Source organism: Xiphophorus couchianus, chromosome 9, assembly GCF_001444195.1.
Source record: "Xiphophorus couchianus chromosome 9, X_couchianus-1.0, whole genome shotgun sequence".
Lineage (NCBI taxonomy): Eukaryota > Metazoa > Chordata > Actinopteri > Cyprinodontiformes > Poeciliidae > Xiphophorus > Xiphophorus couchianus.
Window position 1 is genome coordinate 16,174,326 of NC_040236.1, and position 21,220 is coordinate 16,195,545.

The 21,220-nt window shown below is 38.7% G+C and overlaps 1 protein-coding gene across 2 annotated transcripts in view; it reads left to right on the forward strand.

The window, feature by feature from the left end:
• The first annotated feature begins 1,015 nt into the window (after window positions 1–1,015).
• ssbp4 (single stranded DNA binding protein 4) overlaps window positions 1,016–21,220 on the forward strand; it is a 103,981-nt gene continuing 83,776 nt past the window's right edge. For both annotated transcript variants that reach the window (XM_028027906.1, XM_028027905.1), the window contains exons 1-3: window positions 1,016–1,175; window positions 16,041–16,113; window positions 20,965–21,026. In XM_028027906.1, coding sequence (XP_027883707.1) covers window positions 1,120–1,175; window positions 16,041–16,113; window positions 20,965–21,026 — 191 coding nt within the window. In that variant the 5' untranslated portion in view covers window positions 1,016–1,119. The remainder of the gene's footprint in view (window positions 1,176–16,040; window positions 16,114–20,964; window positions 21,027–21,220) is intronic.

Below are 21,220 nucleotides of genomic sequence, written 5' to 3' on the forward strand. Positions count from 1 at the left end.
GATGACTTCCATTATACATTATTTTTCATATACTTACTACCATATTATGCATATATATTTTATGCATTATTGTCCTGTTGGGGGAAAATAAATTCAGTCAAACTTTGAATTACAGTAGTAGGCCTGATCTCCAAGAAATAAAATAAAAACTGAATTTCTCAGTTAGTGCATCTCTATAACAAGCCTGATCAGTGCATCTGTAGAACCTGTGTTTGATACAATAGCTCTTTCATTGAGTATTGATGCTATAATGAAATACATTAACATTGTTGTCTTTCCCTGAATATCAGTTTTGTGGAGTACCTCAAGAGATATTACTTGGTGACTTTCCTTCTCTACACTCTTGCTACCTCTTCCAGTTGTTATTGTCACAAAAATAAACAACAAAAAGTAACAAGTAGACAAACCCAGAATCAGCAGGCCACACATCCAAAATAAATAAATGACAAGTTGTGATTTGACCATGTAAAGGCCACTAGACTTAATTATCAACTCTCTTCACTCACTACATATTGAACACAAAGGCAAGAGCCTGCAAGAAAAGGCTACTTTAGATAATATTTCCATCCCTGTGAATGAATCAAGGCCTGTCAAAGTCCTGGTATGTTTTTAAAAGACAAAAGCGGGAGGATAAACCAGCTACCCTGTCCCGAACAGAGGAGTAAAAGTACCCGGCAAACCTTTCCCCATCCACCCCTTTTTTCTCCTCATGATGATGAAACTCCACAAACAAAAAAAGTGTGCGTTTCCCTTTAAGAAGCCCCCACCGTTTGCAGAACGGAGGGAGGAGGAGCAGGTCAGTGGAACAGCGACTGAGAAGGAGAAAAAAAAAATCTAACTGCTGACGGTTTCAAGTCCCCCCAGTAGAAACTGTGCCTGATTTGTGGCCAATGTTGGAGATGTAAAAAAAAAAAAAAAAAAGGAAGGGAGGGAGGGAGGGAGAGGGAGAGAGAAGGAGGAGGGAAGAGGATGGGGAGAAGGGAGGAGGAGGGGGAGGAGGAGAAGAAGAGGAGGGGGGAGGAAAAACACTAAAGGGGTAGCTATGGAGATGGAGCGTTTTCCTGGCTGCTTTCTTTGACAGGTGTTGAGTGGGGCAAAAGTCTTAAAACAGAATTCAGCATGTACGCCAAAGGTAAAGGAGCTGTCGTCCCTTCCGATAGCCAAGCGAGAGAAAAGTAAGTGGATTGTGTTGCTTTATTGTCAGAGTTTTTACCTGCTTAAACGTGAGGGGGGCAGCGGAGGGGCGCACAACTTTCTAAACTAGGTAGTGTAATTTAAAGGAGTGCGCCGGAGTAAAGTGCGCTCCTCCTCAACTCATCCGACCACCTTGGAGACGCGTCTCTTAAACTTTTTCCTTAAAAAAAAAGAGCACTTCTCGTGTGTAATTATACGCCTGTCGTTTCCCAACAATGTGAGCGAACAGCTCTGTAAGTTGGTGCGGGATGTTGGACAAGATCACGGATTGTGTTTTTATTTACCCGGTTATTTATAACGCGCACTTGTGCGGCGGTAAAAGTTGAGGAGGCATTGTCGTCGGGGTGAAAGCATGTGTCCGTGGTAGCGTGGACTGCTCGCATGTGTCTCCGTGAAACTTTCGGGGATGAAGCCGCTGGATGCTTCGGATGGATTTGGTTCTTTTTTAGCGGCTCGAAGCGCTCAGGCTGCGCGTTTTTGGTGCGTAAAACACGGGGCGCAGGCACTTCAGGCGGCAAGAGGAGGGAAGCTCTGTCCCGTTCAGCAGCCACAATAGTGTTCAACTTTTAAAGTGAAAACCGCAGCTTTTATTTCAGAGAGAAGCTTTATTTCAAGCAGATATCATCCAAAAAAATACATGTGCCATTTTAGATTTCATCTAATGAACTCGTTTTTTGGTTTATTATGAGCAACTTTTAAATATTGTCCCGACACAGTGATGCCCCACTGAAGCTTTTTCTGCTCAGCTTCAGTGGGGTAAAAATAATAATAATAATAATAAAGTTTTTTCTTTACGTGAGCCTTCGGGGAGTTTTTTGTATGATCGTGGTGCTATTTTGTCACCAATACGCACCAAACAGTAAGAGTTTGTGGAACAGCGAGCCGGGCTCCCCGTGGAGATGCAGTTGTAATCCCTAAAACAATGTCAAGTCCTGTGAGGCTGTGCGGCTGCACGACCACCGTCATACATCTGTAATGGAAACATAATTTCTTTTGAGACTCTCTTATATGTTTTGATGCACTGCCGTGTCATATTCAATTGATAAGGCTTTCTAGTGATGTGAGTCACTTATGCGCTTAGTGGAGGCTTCCTCGAGTACGACTTTGTGCACATCTGCTTGCACGGAGCGTCTGATTTCACCCTGAACTCCCATTATTTCGTAGGAAAATTGAGGGTTTGTGTATTTGTGTGTGCTGATATGGAGGAGTGAATCTTAAATGAAAACAGTCCCATGTGAGTTTATGAGCAGCAGGAGGCGGGCTGACCTTTGAACCAGCATATGATGCTTTAATATTGCATATGAAGCGCCAGCATCTCAGTTTACACCAGTTTGTGGAGCCTGGGTTATTTACAGTATGATGAAAAGCCATTTATAATTCAGATAATGTGTCTTTAGTCAGTTCTTAGTTTTGCTCGCTTGTTCTGGGGACTGTGGATTATGTTGCATGTGTCACTAGGAGTGAAATCAGCGCAGAGGCAGCATGTATTTCAAATGATAGTGTAGGTGGAGGATTAATAATTTAACTCGTAAGAAGTCTTTAGAGAAAAGCTGCAAATGATGAATGCATCTAACTCAAGGTTGCTTAAATTACAAAAAAACCCTCCTGTTTGTTTTTTCATCCTGCTGTTTCCTTGCATTTAAATATCTGTCACTTATTTGTAGCAACTTGCTGCTTCCATTAGACATCACATTTTTAAACGTGTTCAGTGATATACAAAAACTTCACAACACTTGAACTTTTTTCCCATTTTGTCACATTAATTACAAATGCTCCATATATTTATTAGAAAATGCATAACTATGAAATGGAAAGAACATGATACACAGATTTCAGCATTTTTTTTAAAAAAAATTAATGAAAGTCCAAAAGACATTTAATACATGTTCAGCCCTGGCTCTAATTAGTCTTAAGTCTGAACTTTGACTGGGCCATCATAAGACATTAACACAATTTATCTAAACCATTAACAATGGAGCCCTGTCTATTACTTCGGTTGTCCTCCTGGAAGGTGAATGAACTTCCTGTCCATCAGTTTTGAAACTGCTGAAGAAAAGCATCATGACAGCATGATGTGGCCACCACCATTTCCCCTGTGGTCATAAGTTTTTCCGGGTCATTTTGCGGTATTAAAGTTTTTCTACCAACTTTACAAGAAAGTTTCATTTTGTTGTGGTCTTATCTGGTCAGAGCACCTCACACATCCATGTCATACCCTTCCATGGCTGGTGGCAAACTTCAAACAGAACCTCCTTTGACTTTCTCATAGCAATAGCTTCCTTCTTGCAACTTTCTGAGAAATGCCAGATTTGTAGAGTGCATGACTGAAAGCTGGCAACAGATCCTACCTGAGCTGTGGATTTCTGCAGCTCCTCCAGAGTTACCACGGGTTAGCAGTACAATCACACTCTTCACATTTTCAGATGATTAGTTGAAGAATGTCTAGTGAATTTTAGAGCTTAGAATATTGTTTTACATCTAAACTCAGCTTTAAACTTTTTATCCACCTAATAAATGGCACATTCCTGGTCCTGAAACCTTTGCAGAACAGCCACACATACAGAACTTTAAATACACAAAAGTCAAATCTTTTACTAGTCGATGGCAGTTGATTGCGTTGGAAAATATTCACAAGCGGCAGAGTAAAGGGGTTTAAATACGCCACCACATTTTAAATATTTTACCTCATGAAGGAGCTTCAGAACCCTCGTTTATTATCCCACAAACAATGAAGTTTGTGGTTTAAATAGGACGTAATGTGAGAAAGTGAATATTTTTGCAAAGCAGTGTATGTGGTGTGTATATCTGTCACAGGCCAGCAGGTAACGTCAGAAAAGGCTCGCCCTCTCCCCTCACCTGTCTTGTCCCCCTAACTCGCCCCGCAGGGCTAACACATGTTCCCTTGTAATCGTGGAGCTCACAACAGCGGCTTCAGTGAATTATCATATTCATATTTACATATTCATTCAACTCTTTACATATTGGCCTAATGAAAAGAAGGCTCTCCAGATGGATGCATATGGCATTAAGGAAATAGTTTATCATCAGAGGTGCAGCTCCTGTTAGGAGAATTTGTCATTGGGTCTTTCTAATTTAATAAAATGTATGAAAGATTTCATGACATTAAGTAAAATAAGAATGCAAAAGTAAGCTGGAAGTACAGTGCAGGTGCTGCACTCGCATGTTTATCTTGGTGTTGTTTTAATGAAGAACAGGTGATGCAATGTTTCAGCTGGGAGCGCAAAACTTGTTGACACCAAAATTTAGGAAATATTAGTGTAGAGAAATATTTTGCTTGCACAGCTGGAGGAAGTCAGATCGCATGGGTGTGGACAGAACACGAGTTACACTAGAGCATTAATGTTTCATAGAAAAACTTGTAGAATGAAATATTAATGGTTGTGTCCATAAACATTTTGATAAACTGCCTCCTTGCTTTGCTCTCAAAATTTTTTTAATTTTCTCATGCTTGTGTTGAAAACAACAAGAAGACTTCTTGACTTCTTTTTCAGATTTTTCGTTTTGCAGCTGCTGTTCAGGAATTTAACTTTCCTCCTGAAATATTCCAACAGCTAGTTTCTTCAGTGTTTTTTCAAGATTTTGTCCTATTTACCAGACAAAGACAGCGACTAACAGACAGTATGTTGTCACTGTCAGAGCTTTTTTTTTTTTTTTTGTAACCATGGCTCCCTGGTAATAAAGTTTTATTTCAGGTGTCTCTTATGAGGGCCGTTCAGTTGTTGATATTTTGCAGGTAGTCTGGTGTGTACATCCGCAAAGTGATGAAATCTGAAATTGAAACACAAGGAAAAAAGGGTTTACACTGAACTTCTCAGTTACATGCTGTGGATCTCTGGCGTAGTGTACAAAATGTTCCTAGATACAAGCTCAACAGTGTGTTTGAGTGTGTTTAGGATGCTGTGTTGCACAGTGTTGGATTAAAAAAAAAAATCCTGTAAAGCCTTAAAACTGAGACTTGATTTTGTTCAGCAACATAACACAGACCGGCATGCAGAAAATTTGGTGGATTCCTCCACACGACCAAGGAACCGCCACATAACTGGGGTTCAGCCGGCTGGCCTCACTTTCCTCAGGTCACAGGTAGCAGGAGTGTAGAGTGTAGGGGTGTGTTTACACCAGATCTTTGTGTAAGGTTATTTTCATAAGAGCTCTCATGGAAACAGATTTATTGTGATCATAAAAGCAGAGGAAAAACGATGCATGTTGTCATATAAAACCATTCAGATCAGAATTGGAAGATATTCTCTTTGTTTGATTCTATTCGAGTCAATTACTGAAAAATGCAACGTTTCTCTTTTTATTTGTTAAACACATGAAAAGTAAGAATTACAGTCATTTTCAGTCTATAACTGTAAACCATCAGCGTTCACGTTGATGCACTTTTTGGCTTTGTAAAAATCTGATCAAAGTTAATTGCATTTGTGTTGATGCATAAATGAGCATAACCTTGTGATTCCTTCATTTTCTGTTGGATGCAATGCTATCTCTAGAAAAATAAAGAACCCTCACAACATTTCTGTCTTTTTGTGTTTTCTAAACCTAAGAAAGAGAAATCGGACTCAACAAGTCAGAAATCAAAGAAAATCAATAATTTCAATTTGGCAGAAAAAGCCTCGTTGGTGGACTTTTACTTAAAATTAATTTTGAAAGGAGTAAAAACTGGTGTCAAGTCAGAGGGACAGATGTTCAGGCAGCAGGAAGGTGTTGGGGTTGATTCCCAGCTGGGACCTTTCATGGTTTGTCCCAGGATATGTTGGTGTTTGCATGTCAGGTTGAACGGCTGCTGTAAGTTTCCCTGTGGTGTGTGTCAGTACTCTGTGTGTCTCTGCTGCTCTCTGAAGGACTGATAACGCCCCTATAAACTGCTGGGGGAAGACCCCAGAACCTCCCATTTCCCCACAGAGGAAGAAGCGGGTATAGAAATATATATAAAAAGTCACGGATGAATGGAAGAACTTACCACAGCAGCTTTAAAATTAGTGATCTTTTTCTCATAGGGTATATGGAAATCTCTTTCAGTTTGTTCTAGTAAATCCGGTGACCTAAATTAAAGGTTCCATTCACAAAAAATAAGTTTAAGCTTGATCAGTCATCTTCTCTTAAGAAGGGCCACAGTTAGCAGTCAGGGAGCAAAATAATTTTTTAATGCTCTATTTGTTTATAGTGTTTTTTGGTGTGACTTCAAGTGATTCTAGACTTGTTTGGGTGAAGAACTTCAAGTGCAAAGTTAATCAGTTTGTTTTGAACGCAAGTTTCTTTACATCCTCCGCTCCTCCTCTGGCTCCTCCCACCTATTTACATGCCGTTTAGTGGGGGATCTTCAGCTCTGAATGCATGGTTTTGATTCTACACAGATGGCTCAGCCATCTGCATTTTAGTCTTTTGAAGGAAGCATAAAGAGCTGCACAGGAACACAAGCAGAAACAGTATTCAGAAAAAGTAAAGAAACCCTTGATTTACCCCCAGCGCCCTTCGGGGTGACGGCGCTCCCATTCAGATGTGTCAACAGTCAATTAATGCCGCCTGTTGTCAGCCGCTTTTGGTGCATCCGCACAAATTTGTTGCCCTTCGCACTCAAAATAAAGTAGGCAGTATAAATATTGAAGCTCTGTGCCTGAAGTTGTTAATCAGTTTGGCAACACTGCACACCGAGCAGAACAGTTTGTCTCTTATTAACATACAGAGGAAAGCATCTGTGCGAACAGCAATGAGGTGAGTGTCAGGTGATAATAGGAAACAGATGAGTGTTTTGAATATTTGGACTAATTGCTTCATGGTAGGTTATGTCATTGTTGCCCTCATTAACTACTTGCTGATGAAACTCATTAATGGCGAAACCTGTACCAGTAACATCCAAAATATTCCTTATCCTAAATCTTCAGAAAAGCCTGAGATGTTTCTTTGTGGTAAAAGGAGATCATCAGAGCTAAACCGGGTACCAGTGAGATGATCTTGTTGCCATGATGTGTTCACATGAATGCAGATGCGTGCATGTGCATGTGTGAGAAATGTCTGGATTAACCCGTGGCTAAAGCCGTTTGTGTTTACATGCTCATTGACACTGATTTGTTTTGACAAAGGAACCGCCAGAACAAAGACAGGCAAACAGAAACGGCATGCGCGCTGGGAATAAGCGTCAGTGAAACATCTTTACAGCTTCACAGAGGTCTGAAGCAGGCACCAGGCCTCTCACTCACCTCCATATGACTTCATATAACTCTTTATTTCTGTTGCCCAGCAGAATATTTCATATTTCATAGAGAAATCTTGTTTACCTCTTTAACCATTCCACATTTTATTAAATTACACACAAAGTTTAGTGTGTTTTACTGACCACACAGACCAAAACACAGGAGTTCATAATAATTGGTAGGAAAGTGACACCAAGGTTTCAAAATATTTTACAAATTACTAATAAAAATCTGTAAAGTGTGGCATGGTCTTGTATTGAGCTCCCTTCACTCTGACACCAATGCAGTCAATTTCACCTGTGTAGGTTCTCCTCAGTATAAATTCAGCTGTTGCTATAGTTTGTTGGAGAACATTAGAGAACAAACATCAACATGAAGGAACACAGCAGATTCAGGTCACAGAAAATATCGTGGAGGATTTTAAAGCATGGTTGGCTTATGAAACAATGTTCTGAGCTTTGAACAATTCACAAAGTTTTGTTCAAACCAATCATGACATAATCATTCATCTGCAGAGATCAGCAGATCATTAAACAGGACAGCTACTAACATTCCCGTGGTAACTCTAGAGTAGCTGCACAGCTCAGGTGTAGCAATCATGTCATTCACTTTACAAATCTGGCCTTTATCACAGAATCCAAGAAGAAAATCATTGCTGAAAATAATTTGAGAGAGATTTGTAGTTTACCACAAACATGTGGAAGAAAGTGCTGTGGTTGGCTGTGACTAAAACCGAACTTCCTGCCAAACGTTCCAGAAAACTTGCACCGCATGTCAGCTCATATCATCCCTACATGGAGTCATGTTGTGGCGTCATCATGCTGTGGAGTTGCTTTTCTTCAACATGGATAACACTGCAAAAACACAAAATCTTTTTGCTCTAGTTTCTACAGCAAATGTCTTAGCAAACTTGAAATAAAACAAAACTAACTTACAAGTAAATCTTTAGCAAGATATAGAAGCTTGTTTTAAGTAAATAATTTCTTAATATTGATGAGAAAGTACTTGATAAGTTAATTTTACTTATAACAAGGCATTTTTCCCATGGTATAACTTAATTTGTCTGCCAATAGAACAAGTACTTTTCCATCAATATTAAGGAATTATTTACTTAAAACAAGCTTCTATATCTTGCTGAAAAGTTACTTTTAAATTAATTTGTCTTATTGTAAGTGTAATAAGATATTTACACTAGAAGCTAGACCAAAAATACTTGGTGAGATTTTGTGTTTTTGCAGTGAAGGAAGCTGCTCAGAGTTAAAAACAGGGCAGCACTAGAAGGAAACGGGTTGGGAGGCTAATTTGGCGACTTCTGAAGGGAAATGGGGCTCCGGGTCAACAGTTTAAAGGGGGTTGAATACATTTACACATTACCTGCTACGTTTGTGCTGGTTTGTCACATGAACGCTTTGAAGTTTGGGTTTAAAAGGCAACAAAATGTGTAGATATATATATATAAAAATCAATGATTAGTTGCGTGAGGAGCTGTTTATTTCTTTTTTCTTTCTTTTTTTTCTCCCTAAAAGCAAAAACTAGATCAGCTTCTTCCTCCTTCATCTCCTCTTTGCACTTTTTACCTCATTCTGGCACTGTGATCACTGCTGAATTATTCAAATCAGGACATGGAAGTTAATTTTCTAACTGTCTGTGCTTTAGCTGGCTAAACTCAGCTGGGATGCCCGCGTCTCTGGGGGCAAGTGAAGGAAAGGGAAGGTTGGCTGGGACAGCCTGGGGCTAAATGTCAGGTTTTGCTCCTCAGGACGAGGCAGGCGGAGAGATCTTCTTGATGAATAGATGTGAAACAAAGTGCTGTTCCGCTTGAATGAAAAGGTGGAGCTAAAAAAGAGAGAAAATCACAAAGGGGCTAGTAGACATTTTTTTCCCTGTCCTCTGGCTACAATCTTGCTTAATGAGTATGGAGTAAAAATAGATGCAAATGATTCTGTAGTTGAAAGAGCATGACAGACAGATGTTCAGTGAACCTACTATCATGGGCCGTGATGTTGAGTCAGTTACAGGTCAAACGAGCCTCCTCCCACTCAGTCTGATCTCCCACTTCGCAGCGTATGATTTGCATCAGAGTCTTCCTTTGCTGCATTTCATCAGTGAGATGGTGAAAGCCAGAGGAGAGGAAATGGGAGACACTGAGAAGAAGGCCGTGTGTGGTTTGTCTCGTAAGCATCTCATCTTTTATTCCTGAGTGACACGTGTAAGCAGCGGCGGGGTCACTAAAGAGGAATTTAGTTTTCTGGTGTCCAAAGAGGAGAAAAGAACCAGACGCTGATTTGGTTTCTCTCTTAGGCACACCTGTCGTACTGAGCATGCTCCTTTTAGAAAACTGCATCATCGGCTTGCATGGAAGGTCCTGTTCTGCAGAGTTACACTTACTGCTTCTGACAGAGTAACAAAAGGTGTCCCCTGAAGCCTGGATTGAATGAGTGTTTTTAAATAATGCATCGCAGCCAGGGCAGGTGCCCATCGCTGGTGCGCAGCGCCCCTCAGATCACACCGGCCTCCGCCATGAAAATTTCATTGCCGCAGAACTCTTGGGAATCTCTGTGCGATCCTGTACGGCGCAAAAAAGAAAAAAGGGGGATATATAGGAACTGACGCCTGCTGCTGGGTGTTTCACACCGCAAATAGGGGCTCAATTTTACACATTACAGCAGTGGACTCCCCCTGCTTTCACCATAACGTCACTGCCATGTGAACTGTTCAGCCTGACACAATGGAAACAGAGGAGAACGTGTGAATGTAACAGGGAAAAAGAATGTCCTTAAATGGAAGGGGCTGTTTTCAGAAATATTAAGTCAGTATGCTGGAGCACTTCTTACATGTGTTTTCTTTAACACCACTGAACAGAGAAAATGGATCAAGTTGTTTTACTGTTCTGCTTCCAGTGCATGCAAGCGGCAGCAGTAACCCTTATTGAATATTGTTTCATAATATAAAGATATTAGAACAACTTAAGGTGAAATAACATGTCAACAATTCATTATCAATGTGAGATGCATAAAAACCCTGCTACTGTGTGCCTGGAAAAATTCAGAAGTAAATAAATAAACAACTTTAAATAAAAATACAGACTTTTGCAAAAAAAAAAAAAAAAATAGGACGCCATATATTAAAATAAATCTTAAAAACCTTATAATGTCAACAATAGACCTCCAACAGACCTCTTGAAACAAAAACGCGTCTCTACAATTTAAAAAAAAAATACTGCACATGTTTGACTTTCCAAGGAGGTGTGCAGGGATGAAACTGTTACTCTCTAAGCAAACATGAAGGCCAGACTAAGTTTAAATAAAGAGCTGACGTTCTGGGATAATGGTCTTTGGACATATTAGTTTAAGGTATAATTATTTAAACGCTAAAAAAAATAAGGGATATGTTTAACCTGAGCCAAGTAATATGTTCCATAAAATTAAACTTTGAAGGTGGAACCGTCATGTTTGGGGATGTTTTGCTGAAGCGGGCGCTGATCAGCTCACCATCAAAGAGTTCATCATGAATCATATCATGTAGCACAAGTTCCTTGAGGAAATTATCACATTATTTGTATAAAAATAAAAGCCGAAACATAACTGGACCCTGCAACGTGACATAAATTATATCAGTAACTTCTGGACTGAGTCAAAGACCAGATGTTGATTTCCTTGAGACGATGCGAATCGACTTGAAATGAGCTGAACATGGCAAGAAACCCCTGTTTGCCCCTGAGGCATGTAGAGGACTACAAGAAGTATCTCACTGAAGTTTTTTCAGCAAAAGGATGTAACTCCAGATAGTGACAGGAATGGCGCCCTAAAATTTTCTCAGTTTTGTTTAATGAGTAAAATAATTACCCTTATTTATTATCTTTTTATCTCACTCCCCTTCCCAGAGACCTTTTTTTTAAATCAGCATTTTTTTTCCATAAACAACTAACTGAGAGGTGTCCTTAGTTTTTTTGTTTTTTTTGTCACATTACTATATGTCACTAAATTAAAAGTGAAAAAGAAAAAGAAAGCAAGATGCAATGATGTCATACATTATGTGGAGGACTGGCAAAATAAACAATTGGCCCCTGTTTTCCTGATGCTGCTCCCTCCGGTCATGGCACCTCTTAAGCCCAGTCAGCACATAGCCTTTGCCTCATGCTGCGAGAAAGTTAAAAGGGCAATAAAAAGGGCATGCTTACCAATATAATTAAGCAATTTAATGGAGATTTTCATTTCAGCTTGTTTCCTTTCAGCTTGTTGTTTTCCTTAGTCTTCATCTAAAGATGTAGAGAGGTGCAGCACTTTCTCTGTTCCACATTCGTGTCTCACGGAAAACTGCTCTCAAATCCAGAGGAAGGGGCTTCACATGGAACATACATAACTGCTGCTTAAAAGTATGTGTTTTATTGTTAATTTTGATTCTATTGTCATTACTAAAATGAAATTGAAATCCTCTTTTAGAGTCCTGAGTGGTGAGACGGCGATTAGCCAAATTAGTCATAAGGTCGATCAAATTGCACACTTTACTCTTACTTTCTAGCATCCGGCATGTAGAAGTGAGTGAATCTTCATCAATGCAGACGGCAAATGGTTCAAGAGAACCATTTGTTTCTTTTTTTAGTTTCACTCATGACTGAGTGAAACTCAGTCATGAGTTTCACTCAGTGACTGAACTAAACTTTAGTGACTGAACTAAAAGATGTGACTTTTAGTTCAGTCACATCTCGGGAGGCTGGAACAGTTTAACATGTTTGACCTCCTCTGCATGCTGAATAATAGTTTTAAGTCTAATTTGTTATTTTTGTAAGAGTAAGTTTTGTCATGTTAGATTTGACAGCTTTAACCCATTTCTAATCCTTACTTATGAAATTATGTTTTTTTTATATATAATACAATAAATACATGCTATACTTATATTAAAACATAATTTTCATTTCATATTTTTGGAGAAAAATTTAGTGTTTAAAATAATATACAGTATTATACCATAATAATAAAAACAATCATTAATGATGATTCATTTTCAATTAAACGTTATTTAGTTTGCATGTGCTACAATAGAAAAATGGATGCTTATGTGGGTTTAAAACAGAGAAAAGTTTGTGATGCTGTTTTCTGTTTGTTGTGAGCTTAAGCTGGTGTGGATCAGCTGCAACAAATTGTTTTCCTTTTTGCAGATGGATGTCAGTTCATGCCACTTAGTTGCATTCAATTCTGATTATCCAAAGCTTAGAAAATCTGGTTGCTCAACTGTTGGCCTAGTTCAATATTGATTCACTCAGCATCATCGACCCAAACAACATATCTCCGTGTCTGTGCTGGCCTGAATGCATGTGATCCGTATAAAAATAATTGTTCATTACAGACGAAAACATTGCAGCTTTGCTGAAATCTGGACATTTATGTCTGTACATATTGTAAAACTGTTTAGTTGACTGATTGCTTTGGTGCAAGTACATCTTTTGTCCTCGATTGTTTCAAGAGACTGATGCAGTTTTGTCTGAGTCTGTAAAGTTCAGTTAAATGTAGGCGACAGCATTTGAGTTGCTTGGGATGATAGCCTTGAGCTTTCTGAAGTCTGGACCAGCTATACTTGTCAAGATCCCTTCTGGTGACTGTGTGATGAGCACTAATAAGGCAAAGGCAGTGACAAGTAACAGGAATGAGTCAGCTGCTGAGAGAAAGTAACAATTTGTTCTCCTGGAAAAGGAAGGTTTGCATTTATATATCGGCTTCATTATAAGTCCCTTCATAAACTCTCTGCCAATATCAAATCAGCAAGAAAAACAAAAGAAAAGATAACGACAGTAAATGTTTATGTTATAATTGAACAGAACAAGATTGAGTGTTTTCAATTACAGATTACAATTAAGGTTTTAAAAGTGATGCTAGGAATCATTCATTGTAGTTAGGATGCAACTAATAACAAAAAAATGCTGCAATAATATAACCTATTACCTGTATTAATATTAAAAGACTCCAAAGTGAGTTAGTTTGTTCATTAGCTAGTTTTGATGGGAGTGTCATTGGCCACAGCCAGCAGCAGACAACAGCCTTCATCCAGCCTATTGGAGCCAGCCAGGTGAATGAGGGTCTTATGTGAACCGGAGTCAACTAGAATCCGTCTCTCTGATCATGTATCTTCCATGAAAAGCAACGTTTCTTTGTCACCATTGGTCACGGTCACTACCGAGCATTGGCAGTGTCATCTCCCTTGGCTTAAAGCTGCATGGTGTCGAGGCAACGGTGTGTTTTGGAGTTGATTTACTCTTTGGGTAGAGATATTTGCCACCTCCAGAATCTCAAGACATTGTTGGATGCTCGGAGGTTGGTGCTGGAGATTCGGGAATCATTGCCTGAAGTCTAAAGGTCTTTGTAGCCTGGAGGTTACGGTTAGCTTCTTCAACAGTAGTGAAGAGTTGGCCAGAAGAGCCGACTGGGAGCTGTCCAAGGACAGATAAAGGAAACCCTGAATATTGTAAGCAAAATTTACAATTGTATGGGTGTGAGTCGAGCCCCCTGGTGGTCAGCCGCAATATTACATTTATTAGTAAAGGAAAACAAATTGTTTTTTAGCGTCCTTAATAGAAGTACTAACAGTTTTGAATCCAACAGAAAATTTAACAATTCAAAGATTATGTAAGGTTTTGTCTCTAATGTTTGCCTTTTTAAAATTTTGAACATTAAATGGTGTTACAGAAAAGAAAAATCTTTCTAACTTGCAGGTCTAAAGAAAAGTTACGTTATTTTTCATCTCAGCACCAATTTTCACCATTACCCTGTGTGATTATACCTCACAGCAAGACAGATATGAATTTCATTCAGAGGGCTGAAAGGGGCTTGATGTGTGCAATTTGCATGTCCTTTCTTACTGTTAGAGTCCCAATGCTTTGATTTTACTTAGTATAATAAAAAAACATAGCAAGGTTTGGTCAGCCAGCAAGTCTTTGGCTCCGTTCACACTGTTGGTGATCACTTGTGAGCAGCTCAAAAAACACCTGGTTGACAGGATGAGTCTCTTTTCCCTCAACTCTGGAAACTTTTAATCATCTCATAGTCTTTGACATAAATGATTGTTTTTTTCCATATATGAGACCACATGCCATAGACTAAATGATGTGATGCTTGAGCATGTTGCAGCATGTTTTGCAGACAATCCTTTTGCACAACAAAAAGAACACCTTTTATACTAAACACGATCATTTCATTTCATTTCATTTCATTTAAAATGTACCTAGAAGACTACTCACTTGTCTGTTGAATTTCGTCTGCATTTTTAATTTCCCATCTTTTGATTTGCTGCCATGATTGTCATACAAGAGATTTATTACAAAGGTTGTTTACATTATGCTACCCTGACTCTTTAACCTCCAGAACTTAATAATTAATAACCTTGAACCTTTGGTTTCCCCTGTGTTGTTTGTTGTCTATTGGAGTTTATCAACAGTGATGGCATAGTTACTTTGAAAAAATAACTTTAATCGGATTACTGATTACTCGTTGAAAACGTAACTTAGTTAGATTACCGATTACTTGATTTGAAAAGTAACTAAGTTACATTAAAAGAAACTTTTTTAGTTACTTTCAGCAGCTGCTAACAACAACGCTTCGCCACTTGTGAAAATTACACACAGGTCTTTGCCAATACTTAATTGCAAGCTATTTTATAGTGGTAACATCAACAATGAATCTCCACTTATAACTGAAAGGGAGATTCTCACAACATCTGAACTTAAAATCAAAAATCCTTAACACATAGGTTTTGAGTACTATTAAAAGTACTGCCCTCCTAAGAGGGAGGTTTTTCTGTCTTTGGTCATTTCCAACCTGGTTGAGTTGTTTATACAAATGGTAAAGCAGCAGAAACAAATATCTCCACTTCATCTACCAGGATCCTACTGGAAAAACAGTGTTTGTGATAGGTGAAAATTTGTAAATTTTGAGTATTTTTAATATCTTCTCTGTTTTTTTGTGAACTTCACATCTAACATTTTCTTGTGTTGTAAGATCGGAGCAATGTTACCACTCTAGTTTTTGTTTAATTGAATTTTGTGAAATGATGTTACCTGATTAGTGTCAACCTTGAAATAATAAAAACATCATCACAGGAAAACAAAGATACCAGTAAGACTAATATAGCTAATGCACAATGTCCAAAAATAATTGTGTGACATGATAAGGATGTAGGTATTTCACATTTTCATGTGATGTAGATCTGGGTGATGTCTGAGTATCATGTCCGAGCTCATTCCTTCTCTCCGTTGTCCCGTGTTCCTCAGAGTGTATACACCGTTTTGTTTTCAGTGTCTCGGCCTCGACAGCAGACAGCCTGAAACCACAGGGATATGGCCAAGTGCCACCAAAGCTCTTTAGCTCTTCGCTGAAGAGCCTTACATCACACATTTACAACCTCACCACAATGTATACGATCTTCGCACGGTAAAAGTCTTGTTTATCTCGGCTTCGTTTCACGTGAACAGTGAGAATTTGGTCCTGCTTTGGTTCAAAGGTTTTACCATCCTGTTTCATTGCTTTCCTACAATGAAATAAGTGTGAATCCTTCAATGATTTCTAAATTGTAGAATGACATAAGAAAAACATTCTGATACCAAAAAATGTGACGACCTGTTTTCCTCTCTTCTTTGTTTTTCAGGTTAGCTTTATACGTCTATGAGTATTTACTGCATGTTGGCGCACAGAAATCCGCACAGACCTTCCTGTCAGAGGTAAGACGTCCTCATAATGAAACTTCCTGTTTAAAAAGGATGAGTGTGATTCCCCTTCTATTGTACAACCACCAGTGGAATTTACATTGTAGGTCTTTCCGGGTTCAGCAATTATTCTATAACCTACAGCTGACCTTTCTTACAGCCAACAGTGGACTTTAGCCAGTTTCTATGTTCAGAACAATACAAACATTGGTTGGTCTACTTAAGATGATTAACCACCCCTCTATATTAGGTTCAATTTGGAATCATAAACTGTGTAATTAGATATATTGAGAGGACATGTTGTTTGTGTTCTGTTTTGATGTTTGATAAGGGAAGCCCACAGCTGCCAAGTTAAACCTTGATTGTTTGAAGCCAATCCTAACAATTTGCTCAAGGTCTACTGGAGATATTAGCCTCTTATTATGCCTCTAGTCAGTAGAAGTTGTAAGGGCTCTAATGTGTTGCATCCTTTTCCTAATGGACATCCTTCCTGCTAATGGTTCCATGTTGGGGCTTTCTGCAGCTGAACACGTGTCTTGCACACAGGCTTTGCTCAGCTCTGTGAAAGACGCTCACTTCCAGTGAAAGACGAGGCAGGTCGACTTCTGGCCACTTTATTCCAGGACATATTTGTCAGTCACGTCATCATGTTAGCTCGGGTCGGAGCGACATGGACAGTGTTGCAACTATTTGAACTCAGGACTCTAGACTATGAATAAATTTTATGAACATGTGTTGTCAAACATGTTTTATCTCATGGTAAATTTATTGAATTTTAAAGAATTGGACAAAATTCATTAAAAATATATAATTGGCCAGTTCTTGTATCTGTACAAAAATAGATCAAACTAGCATTCATAGGCAGTAACACACTTCTACACCTATATGTGCTGGGTATAGTAGAAGTTGTCAACAAGTAGAAGTAGTGTTGTTTTAAAATACTTTTGCTCAAGTACAAGTAAAAAGTAGTTATAGATAAAAACAGTAACAAATTATTTGGTGAAATTACTTCTAGTAACTGGATATAATGTAATCACATAGACAAAAATATATAAAATGTGCTAAGTCTTGTATTTTGAATTAAAATAAAAAATAAAGACTTAAATCTGGTTGCAAAATCTTTTAGAGACGTTCAAGTTGTGTAAACTTAGTTTTAACTTAGAACTTAAATGTAACAAATATAGACCATAAAAAAGGGCAGCAATTAAAGGTGTTCGTTCTGAATCACTTCCTTTGATACGTAAATGGAGATAATACAGCACTATATGCATTTATGCTTTGAAGCAAATGGCACAAATCCTTATCTGAGTTTAACTCGATTCAAAACATGTATCTCAGAGCATGCTTTTTGTTGATACATTTATTGATTAAAAGAATATAACGAGTGATATAAAAACATCTTCATCCTGTATCTTCAAACTGTATGATGACTTTACAAATCAGAAGCCGCTATACAGTTTGAAAAAGCACAGTGCAGCAGTTGGTTTTTTTTTATAGTGCAGCAGATGTTGGTAAAAGTACTTGCACCAGGCTCTGCTTAAGTGTGTACTTTAATATGCACCCTGTTCAGTAAATAAGAATTTAAAGTGGAAAGCTGGCAAATAAAGGCTTAACACAATCAGATAAATTAACTCCAATTACTCTCAATATGTATACAGTGCTACAAGGATGTTGCATAAAATGTTGCATTATTTTTTCATTTGTCTGCCCCTTCTGAAAAAACTTTCAGAAAGTATAAAATGGTTCAAATGTTTTGAGATTTTTGATTTAAAGAATAAAAAAAAATTAACAAACAGAAAAAAGTATCATATTTGACCTCAACAACATTGTGATGACCGCTGCCAATTCAAGTTTGCAGGAAAAATAGGTTTTGATATTTTATATATATTCATATAGTATATATAAATATGTGAAAAACACAAATCTGAGTATGATGGGGAGAGCAGCACTCTGAGGTAAAGCAGTTGGGCTGCAGAAAGCTTAGATAATTTCAGAGGCCTTACGGGTGAATCTTCTCCCAGAGATTTAAGTTTTATCGTCGGGCTGCTGGAAAGGGGTGAAATTCAGGGTCGCAGGCAACCAGAGGCACACAAACACAGGTCTGAATTAAAACTGCATAATCACAGACAAATTCACATGGCGTACACAAACACACATGGTATTCAAACTAAGTCTTTTGGATGGAGTTGCCTCAAATGCTGCTATATCTGTGAATGCACAGCATGAGGATTCATCAGTGTCCATTTATTGAGACTGTTAAGGCTTTCTAAAATATTTCCAGTGTATTACCATTTATTTGAAAAGGTTTGCATTATTGTGTTATTACTACATGGAATTTTGGGCATTTTGGGGATTTCTGATACGTTTTTAACTAAATACCTCATTACACTATTGCATTTATCCCTTTTGTTTTAGTAGGATAGGAAGACATTAGATCATAGGGAAATACTACATATACATCACTTCACAATACATTTGACATTGTTTCATAAACAAATTGATTCTCACCTAAACCAGAGTGTCATTTTTTTTAGATATTTTGAGAAATTGGACCTCATTCAGATGGTGCATAAACTAAAAACTAAACATATGCACCACTGATACAGATTTAACACGAGCGTGACTCAACTATCCCAGGATTTATTCTATAACAACTTGCGTTCATCTAATGCTATATTCTCCAGATAGCTTACTGACATCAGCAACTGAAAACTTAAAAGCATGAGAGTGACGGCATGAACTCCTCTTTTGATGAATCTGGGTAATATTGACTTGACAACTTGGGGGACTTTACATAAAATTATAATTTTATTTTATACTATGAGACGTGATCAGACAGCAGAAGTGGCATTCCCAATCCTGACACAGCTGAGAACTGCACCAATGATCTCCAATAAACATGGACTTTTCGGAACAACAGCAACACGCATACTTGCCTGTCTGATTGATTTTCAGAGACCAGTAAAACAACCATTACAATATGGCACAGTGGTTAGAGTGGCCGTCCCGAGTTTGACTGCCGCATGTCTTTACTCCTCTTCACTCTGCCTGTCAGATTACTTTCAAGTAAAAGGTCTTAAGTGCTGAAAAGAACAAAACACATTGAAAACAGCACACCAGGTTTTTATTGTCCTTTTTAAAATAGAAAACACTTTATTTAGGCAATTCTTTTTAAGCTGATTTAAAAAACAGTCTAGTCAAGTGATTTCTACTCTTGAATTTTTGGGACCATAAACAATCCCTGATGTCTTATCTGCATTAAGTTGGAGTGATATTATTGACACACTGACTCATTGACTGCAGTAGTCTTTGATCTTGTGGTGACACAGATATATAAAGTTGGCATACCTATGCTTAGAGATAATCTGAGGCAAGGAGGTCATGTAGATGAGTTTTATTTTTTTCCCAGATTTACCAACTGCAGTAACAACTTCTGGTGCAAGCTGATTCAATAGGTGTGCACAGGTAGCAGGGTAATTAGCTTTACGCATCTTAGTAACAACTACAACAATGTTTTTTCTGCTAGTGTTTATACCTTGGATATCCATATCAATCATTGTAAATGCAGCTGGACGTGCAAGAATAGTTTAATGTTGTGAAACCTACATATGTTAATGCTGTCATACTCATTTGAACTGGAAATCAATATTGTGCTTGAGATTGCTGCCATCCATCAGCAGAGACAGCATTGGTCTAGTTGATGCAGGCTGGTGGAGAGACATTGCTGACCAAGCCACCTGCTGCTTGTGCATCAAAATATGTAAAACTTGTAACTGTCCTCTCAAGTGCAGCTTCCCCTCCTGATATTTGAAGGAAGGTACTCATTCATCCAGGCAAGGAAATCACAATTTTGTGTCATTATACAAACTCACATTGTATGAAATGACAAGTGGGCGCCATCAGATGCCTGGCAAATTGCTATCGAAATGTTTGTATAACATGATTTCATCAAGACTTTAAAGAAAAATTATATAGTGTAATACCCATGTGAGCAATCACAAATGTGTTTTTAATAGATTAGGGACTTTTATAGTTGCAGATAAACTTAAGGTCCCACACAGATACACCTGCTCATCTAATGAGCGCTCTATCAACCAGGCCTCTCCGGCCTTAATTAGCCTCTGTTCCTCCTCTAGCGGGAAGCGCACGCACTCACTCACGTTTATAGTATCCACACAATACGCCGCCGGTCCCCGAGAGGACTTCACCGCACTCTGCTCTCCTGCACAGTGCAGCACTCAGCTCTTTAGCAGCATTAAATCAACAGGCCCACAACAACGCACCGCATATCACATCATTATAAGTGGCACTGGGGAAATCTGTAGGATAGACACTTTAATAGAAACCTGGGGCTTGTATCTGTTTTCTTCTTCTTTTTTTGATATAGAGCACATATATATATATATATATATATATATATATATATAAAGAGAAATCTCAGCCCTGTCATGCTGTCTTCACATGCTCTTAGACTGTATGTAGAGGCCCTGAATCTTTGCTGTTTATGTGTGTGGAGCCATGTCAGTGGTCGGGTGTGCAGCAGGCAGTTGGTCGGCTATCTCTCATTGGATCTTATCTCGGAGTCCAGATACAGGCAGGAGCTTGGCTGGTTTTCTGAGGGCAGCGGAGAGCACAGCTGCTTCAAGACAGTCACACTGTCTTACCCATGAACTCTTCTGCTCTGCGCTATAGATCACTCCCTGGCCGATTATTTCTCCCAGAGTGTCGCTCTGTCAGCCTAAACTTGGGAGGAACGTTAAGCAAAATGGTTACATTATGAATAAAACATGCTGCAGTGTCTAATTTTTCATTCTACTCCTTTGTCTCTTGCCCTGAATGTTCTTTCTCTTTCCCTGTTTCTCACAGATCCGATGGGAGAAGAATATCACACTTGGGGAACCGCCAGGATTTTTACACTCATGGTGGTGGTATGTGTTCATTCATCCTCTCGCTTTTGTTTCTTTGCTCGGCCACACACATCTCATCTCATGTTTATGCCAAAGAGGTAATCTTAAAGGTTTGAATGAATGAGTGAAATGGAGGCAGTAATTGCAGGTACAGCAACTGCTTCATCTCCTGATGTCCTGATTGACAACTGAGCTCCGTTATTTGAGGCTCTTTT